At 35.5% G+C, this 12,181-nt stretch overlaps 1 protein-coding gene across 1 annotated transcript in view; it reads right to left on the minus strand.

Moving 5' to 3' along the window:
- Positions 1-4,602: 4,602 nt before the first annotated feature.
- COL3A1 (collagen type III alpha 1 chain) overlaps positions 4,603-12,181 on the minus strand; it is a 38,599-nt gene continuing 31,020 nt past the window's right edge. Inside the window, exons 41-51 of the mRNA XM_032292673.1 lie at positions 12,033-12,140; positions 11,223-11,276; positions 11,030-11,137; positions 10,497-10,550; positions 9,945-10,052; positions 9,609-9,662; positions 9,404-9,511; positions 8,313-8,607; positions 7,174-7,361; positions 6,469-6,711; positions 4,603-5,731 (exon numbers count right to left, since the gene is read on the minus strand). Coding sequence (XP_032148564.1) covers positions 5,585-5,731; positions 6,469-6,711; positions 7,174-7,361; positions 8,313-8,607; positions 9,404-9,511; positions 9,609-9,662; positions 9,945-10,052; positions 10,497-10,550; positions 11,030-11,137; positions 11,223-11,276; positions 12,033-12,140 — 1,467 coding nt within the window. The 3' untranslated portion in view covers positions 4,603-5,584. The remainder of the gene's footprint in view (positions 5,732-6,468; positions 6,712-7,173; positions 7,362-8,312; positions 8,608-9,403; positions 9,512-9,608; positions 9,663-9,944; positions 10,053-10,496; positions 10,551-11,029; positions 11,138-11,222; positions 11,277-12,032; positions 12,141-12,181) is intronic.

Below are 12,181 nucleotides of genomic sequence, written 5' to 3' on the forward strand. Positions count from 1 at the left end.
TTCACTTAGGATAAGAAATGACGTCCACACATGGTACACATTAGATGCTCAAAAAACCTCTTATGATTATGTGACTTACCAAGTAAGGTAAATGCATGCTTACCTGAATTATGGTACCTGAATGACCTATGACAACCCTAGAAGTGAGTAATCAAAATTCCAATTCAAGTTTTAGAGCAGCATTATGAATCTGTAGTAACTGGTAATAATTTATCATTACTCTTCCATAGTTCCCCCAAAGTCAGGCAACTGATCTTTTTTCAGTGTATCACAAAAATGTTAACATAGGTTTCATTTGGAGAAAGAATATAGTAAATATTTTAGACTGTTTAGTAACATGGCTTAGAGTATTAGCTGTAAAGCCAAAATATTTGGGTTAAAATCTAAGCCCTCTCTCTTATTAGTTAGGGGACTTGGAACAACTTACTTAATCTCTTGTACCTCATTTTCTTTCTTTCTTTTTTGGTAAAATGAAAATGCTAGTACCACATTGAATTAAAGTGAGTAATACATAAATTAATCAGTTTAAAGTGCCTAGAACAATGCTTGGCCCATGGTAAGTGCTTATCAATTGCGATTCTATTGCAGGAGATTTCCTCCAGAGCACTGAACTTCTGCTTCCGTAAGGGCACTGGGTTTATTAACCATCTTATAGTCTGGGAATTGAGCAAAGTATTGAGGCCTGTGTGGTTGCTGATCTGAGATCCCTTGCACCTGAACTAAGTAAGTTAATTATTATTGTTTATAAAAGACCTAAGTGTGACTGTCCCCGGCAGCCCTTCATTCTCATTATTAATCAGCCACCAACAACGTTACGTCTGAGTTAACGCCATTTTTTTTTCTACCATGACAGTCCTGCTATCTTGTACAATATCATCCTCACTTTGTCTCTGGTAGTCTAGAGTTTCCCTTTGTCCTCTGCAAGCTTGGATCCTGCCACCTCCATTGGAATCAAGAAGCCTATTTCAGCTAGATTTTTTTTTCTACTTCCATCTCCAGACTGCACAAACACAAGGAGATTTTCAAAGGTGCCGGCATGAAGCCCACCAAGTGTTTCTCAACACTCTACTGGTCCACCTTGAGAATGTACTCAGAAGGTGAATGATTGTGTCACGTATGAAAAATTCACTCCAATATTTCTATCTTCTGTTTTTGAATTACATTCTCCACCTCTCAGAAACTTTGTGATGTCTCAAATTCACTCAGTTTGGGCAACCTCTGAAGCCTGAGTTCGGTTCAACCATGTCAATAATTATAATGTCCCTATAACTCTTTGTTACATTCATATATTGATACATTTTGTCCAAATTTCACAGTTCTTTTTTGTCTAGTATCTCAAAACCCACACAGATTTCTCAGATTATAAACAATATAAATTAGTTAAATCCTTTCATTCTATTTTTATGTGTAAACCTCTTCTTGAGATTGACCTTTAAATTGCTACCCCTGAGGCATTCTGGGATCTGACTTTAGTTACAAATCTGAAGACAATAAGCAGTGGTGAGAACGAGGTCTGAAGAAAATTCGCTTTTTCTTGTCATCTTGCATCTTAAGAATGGGAAAACAATTACCGGGCAAGGAAATGCAGATCCCATTTCAGATGTCTAAAGAAACTTAATGTAAAACTGGAATGTTTAAAGGGAATTCTTCCATAAACCCCATTTAAATTTCCAGGGTCTTACTATTTCCCAATTATAGAGCAATCAAATAGAGAATTGGAAAATCCATTTAGATTTATGTTGAAGTCTAGTGATCTGCAGAATTAAGATTTGTATTTGGTTTTTAGTATATCAAACCTTTGGAAAAATATGATTTTATTTTTTCCAGAAAGATAGTATGTCTTTATTGTAGCATAGTCAGGGAAGGGGCATAGATTTTCTTCTGTGTCTTAAACCAAAAAAGTTAGGGACTTGAACTTGCCATTCTCTTTTGGTTGACCACCATTCACAGCAGCCACATTCCCATGCAGTCCTGCAATTTCTCATAAAATTCAAACATACTGTCATGTAGTAGAGGCCACTTATCTCCCTAAGCCTTGTCTTTAAAGTGCAAATCACTTCATGCAATCATAAATGATTAATCCTGTTTCCATGGGCTTCCAATTTCTCATTCCTGGATACAAGCTGGATTTTTTACTTTCACCCTTAACTAGTACAAACATGATCTCAGAGTCTTTCCATTTGCTTGCATTTTTGCTTCCTGCCAGCTCTGCTGTTACCAATTGCTGGTCTAGTCAGGCTTCTTAGTTGTAAACAATCTAAACTGTGCTTGGCTGACTGAAGTAAAAATGTAATTTATAGATTTTTATCTGAAGTTCAGAGGAACTCAGTGAAAGCTATAGAATCCAGGTTCATAAAATCAACAAAAATGAAGTGAATGCTGACATTCAGAGCCATCTTCAAAATCATATCCTAAAAGCAACCTGGCAAAGCCATCATAAACACAAGACACTGGATGCCATTTCTGGCACTATTGGCCATGCTTCTTGTGATATCTGGCAGTCACTTCCCCAACTGTTAGCTGTGATCACCTCCAAACTGGATTTTTAATCCTTTTGACTTCTTTGCATCACTATCATTGGTAGGTGAAATTATACTCCCTCAAATATGTTCATATCCTAATCCACAGAACCAGTAAATATATTACCTTATTTGGCAAGGTAAGGATAAATTAAGGTTGCAGCAGGCATTAAGGTTGCTTACCAACTGACCTTGAAATGGGGAGAGTACCTTGGATTATCCAATTGGGCCCAATGCAATAATTCTGTTACATATAAGTGAAATAGGAAGGCAGAAGAGCCAATGTCAGAATGACACAATGTGAGAGAGACTTGACCAAGTATTTCTGGCTTTGATGCTGGAAATGGCTCATGAACCAAGGAAGCTGGGTAGCCTCTGGAAGCTGAAAATGGGAACGCACAGTTTCTCCCTAGTGTCCTTAGAAAGGAAGACAACTTTGCTTGACACTTGGATTTTAGTCCAGCAAGACTCAGTTTAGACTTTTGATGTTCAGAAATGTAAAACAGCAAATCTGTGTGGTTTTTAAGTCACTAAATTTATGGTAACTTGCTATCACAGTAAGATGAAATGAATACAACTATCTACAGATTGAAACCTTCAGGCGTGTGTCTCTAATTTGTCAAGCTCAGGTCACATGGTCACTTGCCTAAAGCCTAACTGAAGAGAGGTTAGGAAAGCAAGGGTCTATGGCCTCCAACCTCAACCAAGACTCATTTGATTGTAAATTCCCTGCAGTGAGATAAGACTTTAGATGCTTGGTAGCAAATAAATAAAAAAATAGGCAAACAAGTAATTTTAACTCTAGTATGTTCACTAAGCTGAGTATTGGGATCAATAACACACAATAAGTTAGAGCTATATAGTGAAATGAACTACTTTCCATGATATATTATGTTACAAATACAGGAGGCAGAACATTGTGATCTAGTTATCTTTCTTGGCCTAGAATAAAACTCCAAGTATCTATATCTAGTTTATTAATTCATACTATTGGTTTGAGTTCTCTCTCTCTCTCTCTCTCTGTTTCTCTGTCTCTCTCTACATATATAGTATACATACGAGTATGTGTATATATATGTAGACAGAGATGCATATACATATATACATATATATGCAGTAGCTCATATTCTCATTGTTTCTTGTGGTGAGAACACTTACACTCTTAGTAATTCTTAAAAACATAATACATAATTATTGACTGTGGTCACCATATTGTACAATAGATCTCTTGAACTTATTACTCCTATCTCACTGGAAATTTGTATCCATAGACTAACATCTCCCAACCTCACCCCTCCCTCACCCGTTCTATTCTACATTAACGAATTCAATTCTTTTATATTCCACATAGAAATGAGATCATGTGGTACTTGTCAATTTTTCTTTTCTTTTCTTTTTTTTTTTTTTGACAGAGTTTCACTCATGTTACCCAGTTTGGAGTGCAATGGCGTGATCTCGGCTCACCGCAACCTCCGCCTCCTGGGTTCAGGCAATTCTCCTGCCTCAGCCTCCTGACTAGCTGGGATTACAGGCACGCACCACCATGCCCAGCTAATTTTTTGTATTTTTAGTAGAGACGGGGTTTCACCATGTTGACCAGGTTGGTCTCAATCTCTTGACCTCGTGATCCACCCGCCTCGGCCTCCCAAAGTGCTGGGATTACAGGCTTGAGCCACCGCGCCCGGCCACTTATCAATTTTTCTTAATATTAATGTGTTTCTCCAGATATCCATATTACAATGACTTTCTGATAAACTATCAACGTCTTCCTCTCTTATTGTTCCCACTTTGGGGACACCTTGATTTACTATGTTACCATTTCCAGGGATTAAACCTTTCAAACAGAATGCTCTCAGTGTTCAATATGACCCACAGGGGGTCTCCAAATATGATCTAAAAATCTACAGGATTCCTCACTGAGCATTATCTCTAGTCTGAACATATGTTACATTATTTCATATTCTTAAATGTTATTGGATTATTAATCTATAGAATTAGAATTCAACATACTTTTTCAAGATTACTGGAGTTCATTAGTGTAGATATGAATTTTAAAATCTCTGAAAAGTGACAAAAACCAGGAGAATTTTAATATGATATTTTATTATGGGTGTCTGTAAGAAAAAAAAAAGATCAACAACCACATACAAGCTTACAAAGTTAAATTTCAACACATTCTCTATACTATTGTGACAAAAGCAGCCCCATAATTTGGTTTTTATTGTTGACTTTTACAGGATGAAGGGGTAGAATCCCCCAAGGCATGCCAATTAATCTTTCTGACAGGAGACACGTACAGATTTTGTGCATTTATGTTCTGAATGCAAGTCAACAATTCTGATCTAGAGTTTAGAAGTGAAAGTACATTAGCACCATTTGTCTTTAAAGCCTTCCAAATATTAATAATCTTGACCAGCAATGACAAGAAAAAAGAGAAGCACCTTTAAAAGCAGTTGATATCCAAGATTAAAATAATTGTGGCTTTAAAATATTTCTTTAATTTCTTGCACTATACTCTTCTTTATAAACCAATCTTCCAGGAGATTAATCAATGAAATTTATAAGTTTTGTCAACTTATAAATTTTTTTTTGTCTTCTGGGACTCATAGAATACAATCTGTGTTTCTGACCAGTTGAGGTAGTTAAAATAGGAAGGGCTTTTCTAATTTCATGTTTGACTATTTCAGAAAGAAATGTTATCTTTTACTGGTGAGCATAGTCATTGCTCTGCAGATGGGCTAGGATTCAAAGAATATAACACAGTGTTGTTATCGTTAAGAGTGTTGAAGTTTATTTATTATAGCACCATTGAGACATTTTGAAATTGGAATTGGTAAAAAAATAAAACAAAAAGCATTTGACTTGTATGTGGAGGAACAGCAAAAAAAAAAAAAACACACAAAAAAAACTATCATTTTTCATTGTCAAATTATACTCTTTCCAAACATTTTGGAAATAAATAACTGGAATTTTGTGGGTCACTTGTACCGGTTGACAAGATTAGAACAAGAAGAACACATATGGAGCGAATTTTGTTGTTGTTGGGGTTTCAGATAGAGTTTGGTTTATAAAAAGCAAACAGGTCCAACGTCCACACCAAATTCTTGATCAGGACCACCAATGTCGTAGGGTGCAATATCTACAATAGGTAGTCTCACGGCCTTGCGTGTTCGATACTCAAAGACTGTTTTGCTCCATTCCCCAGTGTGTTTCTGTTAAAAAGGACAAAATATAAGTGTGACCATGACCTTAAAATTATTAAGACAACTCTGACTGATCAAGTTAAAAAAACTTTTTTGTTCTAAAGGAACATTCATTGTGCCATGTTATTATTCATGTATATGAGATCTGCTCCACTTCAAAGCTGTAATCTTCTTAGTTGATAAACACTATTCTTAAACAAATACCTTGTAGGGGTTCTTAATAAATGATTGCAGCAGGGAGACTGCTATAGACCAGTGCATCCTCACGAGACCTGGTTCTGGTCATTGCTAACAGTTTTATAATAGGTCACTCTGGATGAAATTTGCTAATATTAGAAGTGAGTATTCCTTTTGTTCACAAATAACAATAACAAAGGAGAGATTTGAAGTTAACCTTTAAAATTTAAAAAAGCAGACATTTCAGATTTAGTTAATGTGACAGATATTATTCAAAACATGTAGCAAATGTCCCAATTATCTGACGACGTTTGCATTATGGATTTAAATTTCAAATGCTTTTATGTCAACTGGTTTTCATCTGGAGTCTAAAATCCATTTACTTTTTGTTGCATTTAACACTCCTTGCAATGAATCAGGAGATGCAATGTATGTAATTCATACCAAATGCTATCTTTATTTCATCCTATTAATTTTAATTTTTTTCATCTATTCAAAATAACTTTCATGATTAAACTAGAAATGCTGACTGCATTATGACCTATATGTAGAAAAATGTTCTTTCTTACCGTGCAACCATCCTCCAGAACTGTATAGGTGAATTTGCTATTTCCTTCAGCCTTGAATTCACCTTCATTTGACCCCATCAACTTGAGGGCCTTCTTTACATTTCCACTGGCCTGATCCATGTATGCAATGCTATTTTTGCAGTGATATGTGATGTTCTGGGAGGCTCGGCTGGAGAGAAGTCGAAGGAATGCCAGCTGCACATCAAGGATATCTTCAGGAAGTTCAGGATTGCCATAGCTAAACTGTAATAGGAAAGAAATAAACCAGATCAACCATTTTAGCTGGAACTGCATGCAAGGGATTCAAGTAGTATGTGTATGCATATTGTAGTATGGGCTTTTTATATATTTTATGTATGATATTTTATGTGTGAACATATTTTTTATTGCATGCCAGAGTAAAAAAGGTCTTAAGATGCGAAAGAAAGATATCTGCATACAAAAATAATTTAATATAGCTTAGGTTTTATTGAGAATAAGGTCACAAAAGTATAGTCGCCTGGCTATATAAAATCATTTGAGCTCTTCTAGTTATTAGCTATTAGGTTGGTGCAAATGTAATTGTGGTTTTTGCTGTCACTTTCAAAGGCAAAAATCACAATTACATTTGCACCAACCTAATAACTTTGCTTTGTGATAAACGTATAGGAAGAACAAAAAGAAAATGGTGATGACTTATTTAAAAAAATGTATATCCTTTCTTACCTGAAAACCGCCATCCATGGACTCTCCAAACCAAACGTGTTTCTTCTCAGCACCAGAATCTGTCCACCAGTGTTTCTGTGGAACATTCGAAGGACTGGCACTTATACATGTTTCCCCAGTTTCCATATTACAGAATACCTTGATAGCATCCAATTTGCATCCTTGGTTAGGGTCAATCCAATATTCTCCTGAATAGTCACGAAAAAGAAGAATGGGATTTGGTTATAAAATCCAGCAATAAAATGATTTTGTTTGTCTACCTGTAAAAGCATTTCTAATGTTGACTGCTAATGTGTCTGCATTTTATGTATAGAATGATAGACAGACTTTTTGATTGAAATTGCTGAGGTAAAAGAGTTAGCTATGACCATAGAAAGCACTGAAATAAAATGTAGCGTCAAGGTTTCTAATAAAGATGATACACTAAGCTAAGACCTTTTCATTGTTGTATAATATTTGCAAAAGTCTCTCTTATTTTTTTTAAAAAAAGATAATTATTACGTGTAATCTTGCTTAATAATATAAGCTGGTTGTCTAACCTAGATTTATTCCAGTAGTTCTAAAGCAGAAGTCCCTATGATTGATGCTTGTCTCCTATTTTAATTAATTTATAGAAATGACTCCTATTGAATGCAATGTTCCATACAAGATATTTGGAAACCTGAAATAATTTTGCTTTACAGAAATATTTAACCCAATATATGCAAAACCTTAAACTGTTATAATATTCTATTTAATTTTATACAGTATTCTGAAATTTTTCATGTGTTTAATTTTAAAAATATAATAATTAGATAAATAATTATTATTAGTAAATATTGCACAATTGTCTGTATCAAATTATGTATATTTAATCCTGAGAAAAAATGATATGTTACTTTATACTCAAATAACTTATGATTTATATTGCAACTTCTACAAAATTATTTTTATATCTTTCTATATTTGGCGTATTCTGAAGTTATTTATGTTATATTTTACATCTGCAAAGTTTACTTTCTTAAGTAAACTTTCTTGAACTTTCTTAAAGTACTTTTTCAGCTTTCCATTGAAAGTGAATGTTTTTTCTTTCTCATTCTAATCTAAGCAGCCTTCTCTCTAATCCTGTTGCCATTAAGGTGAAAGACTCCCAAACATACCACTCTTGAGTTCAGGATGACAGAAATTCAGGTCTCTGCAGTTTCTAGCAGGGTTTTTACGAGAACCATCAGGACTAATGAGGCTTTCTATTTGTCCGTTAACAGACTTGAGTGAATTCATAATCTCATCGGTGTTGATTTTGAAATCCATTGGTTCATCTCCATAATATGGGGCAAAACCGCCAGCTTTTTCACCTCCAATCCCAGCAATGGCAGCGGCTCCAGCACCACAGCAAGGACCAGGGGCACCAGGAGGTCCAGGGGGGCCTGGTTGCCCTGGGTGGCCTGGGGAGCCCTAGAATGAGTAAAACATGCATCAATGAGGTATGCTTGTTTGGTCGCCAATCTAAGAATACAATGCCAGTCCAAGAAAATGACTTAAAAATAATTCAAATCATTCACTCATTGTGTCATCATAATTATTTTACTGAAGGTTTATTTGGGTGCTTTTAGGGTAACACGATCACTGATTTATAATAATTACAATTCATTACCAAGAAAGGTGTTATTCCACTATGTAAGAATCAGTGGTGTCAGAGCACAAGTTTTCTCTATCATTCTTCCTTCTGGATGAATGATGTAAGCAAATACCCATGAGCTGTGATTGTAATATTGACATGACAAAGGGGCATGTAATTTGTTGGGATAATGGTTTTTATGTCAGTTACCCCAAAGGCATGGGATAGACAGTATTATGAGTGATGGTATCATTAACAAATTAGAAACCAGAGAAGCTGTTTGAGAAGTAAAAGTCACTACATAAATGCAAATAATTATGAATGTTGTAATTCCGAGATTTCTAGTGTGATAACAAGTGTGGCATGGGTTCATTTGGTAACTTGGGCAGATGTCATTATTCTGATACCATGGTTACTTCATCAAATTGTAAAAAAGATATTTTTCTCCTGTTATAGTGTGGTAGAAAAATTTTTAATGTGATGGAGAATGTCTTAAAGTCATTGTTCATTTTTTAAATTGAGTGATTGCCTTGTGTCTAACTTACTGTTTCAGTTTAAAGATAATGCACAGTGTTTCTGAAAATTGGAAGATTACAGCAAATTAAATACACATACGTGTAAGTGATGTCTTACCTCAGATCCTCTTTCACCTCTGTTACCTCGAGGTCCTGGTGGCCCAATGGGACCTGGATGTCCACTGGTTCCATCTTTGCCAGGAGGCCCACTGGGTCCAACAGGTCCCTAAAAAAAGTATCATGATACCACAATGCTGGAATATTTTTCTGAAGTGCAGGCATTTTAAACACGTGGACCTCTAACATCTTTCTGTACTACTTACTCTGGGGCCTGCAGGTCCTGGACTACCGATTGCACCCTGGTGACCAGCAGGACCCTGGAAGGAAAGGAAGTGTGCATATGAGTGAAGGCCTTAAAAAACTTTGGGAAACTCTGCATTCAAGATCATATCAAGAAACGTGGGGATCATGATGAATTTTTTTTTCTTTCGTTAATCTCCCCATTGTTTCATGTTGATCATTGTTTCGAATTAGCCCTCAAGTCAATTTCTCATCTCTTGTAGCACATTCTTTTAGAGATGGAAAGCTTTCTTCTCTTAATCTCTAAAATTTGTCAGTTATACATTGAAGGGATTTTCCAACAAAATGAATGCACTTACTGGAGAACCTGGGGCACCTGGACTACCAGGGAATCCTCGATGTCCTTTGATGCCATTAGCGCCACGTTCACCTGTTTCACCTTTGTCACCACGTGGGCCTTGAGGACCCTTTAGAAACACATTTTGAATTGAAGTCATATACACACGTACGTATTGGAAAAATAAAATAGAATTTATAAAAATTATATTATATGGCTTTCTATCAGCTAAAAAGTCCCCCATCAACAGACACTTGATATATGAAATGAGACTGTTTTTGTGGTTGTTTTAATTTTGGACTGATAATTGCATGGATCCCTAACAACTGATATTTATATCCTTGGCTCCAAAGAACTTTTAGATCTGAACTGTTTTCCATATCATTATCATCAAAGGAGAGTTCACAGTTCTTCCATATATATCTATATATCTATATGTATATATAGATATATATTTCTTTTTCTCATCATTTGTTCCTGAACATGCCAGAAAATAAAATTTTTCCTGCCTGTAGAATGAGTTTAAAAACAAAACAAAACAAAAAAACCAACAAAATAACATGACAAAACTTACAGGAGCACCTCGGGCACCAGCAGGACCAGGAGCACCAGCAGGGCCAGCAGGACCCTAAGATGAAAACATTCAAATGAGCTAACATACAAGGAATTATTTTTACGTGTTGACACAACTTTGTTTTCAAAAGTAAATAATTTCATTAGGATAGAATTATAGTATGTATGCAATTATTGGAAGTTAATATTGTTTTTCCTTCAAAGTCCTACATCCCTGTTTACAGCTTTATTGTGATCTAAACAGAAAAACTACGCAAGAGCCCTGTTAATTTGGCCTTGTATTCACCCAGCAAATAGATAGTCGGTTTGATTAATATGATTTTGGGTTTTAGTAATGAATTCTTCATTGACTACTGCCAGGTACTTCTGGTATTTCTTTATTAACACATTTTTCTAAGGAACAATTAGCATGAAAACTGTAAAATAAATGATAGTGGATATTTTGATTGGCAGATCTGACATTGTATCTTCTACCTACAAATATCTTTATTGAAGGAAATAGACAAACAAGAGATGCTGCTCCCAGGAACTCACAGTTTCTCCTCTGTCACCACTCTTTCCAGATGGACCGACAGGACCGGGTGGGCCTGGATGACCAGGAGCGCCAGGGGCACCAGGAGAGCCGTTTTCACCACGATCACCCTGTGAACAAATTCACAGGTCCAAAATAAACATGATGATCACTTTTTTTAATTACACAAATCTATTGCATATATGTTTATTATACCTTGCCACCAGGAGATCCATCTCGGCCTGGAAGACCATCAGATCCAGGGTTTCCCTGATTAAAAAATGAGAAAGGAAATAAAGTTTCTTGAAACCTTCCAAAATGCCATTTAAGCCATGCATCGTCAGCAGGGCAATATAATTTTCAAGGGGGTGAAAATTGGTTCTCAGGGGTAAAATTTCTTAGATATTACAATGAAGTGTGGTCTTTCAAAGGGTCACAATATCTAAACAGATATTTAGTATATTTGTGGTACTAAAATTTCACAGGACGAGAGGAGGAGAGGTGATTAGAAAAATAATATCCAAAAAGAATCTTAACAGTAAAGGTCTAGAAATAGTTATCTAAACTGTTAATGGAAATCTATAGTTTAATTAGTTTGCTTTAATCATTCTACCTTGTAAACATATATTAAAGCATCACATTGTCCCTTATAAAGGTATACAATTATGATTTGTCAATTATAAATAATATTTATTTAAAATTAATAAAAGACTGATCACAGATACTGCAGAATATTTTCACTCAGAAAACACGTAAATTGTGGTTCTCTCCATTAACTTTTTTCCTAATTTACTTAGAGATAATATTTTCTCCACTAATGATTATTTATTGGGTAAATATTAATGAACAAGAGGCTTTAAGCCATTCTAAGCTGTAATGAAAGAATTTCTATTATTAGAGAAAGAAGAACTTTGCTATGTGGCCATATTTGCACTCATAGACATTAAGGCTCAATTTCACCTTGGCTTAAATAAATTATCAAATTATACCTGGCTGGTTGAACACTTCCCAAGAAGGACTACTTACATCTCTTCCAGGTTCACCAGCTGCACCAGCCAGACCAGGAAGACCCTGGGGTCCAGGTGGACCACGTTCTCCACTGAGACCATTAGCACCTGGTTTCCCACTTTCACCCTGTATACAAAGGAATGAAAGACATTTTGTTTTAACTTAAG

Source organism: Sapajus apella, unplaced genomic scaffold (assembly GCF_009761245.1).
Source record: "Sapajus apella isolate SASKATOON/1434 unplaced genomic scaffold, GSC_monkey_1.0 scaffold28, whole genome shotgun sequence".
In the NCBI taxonomy this organism is placed as follows: Eukaryota; Metazoa; Chordata; class Mammalia; order Primates; family Cebidae; genus Sapajus; species Sapajus apella.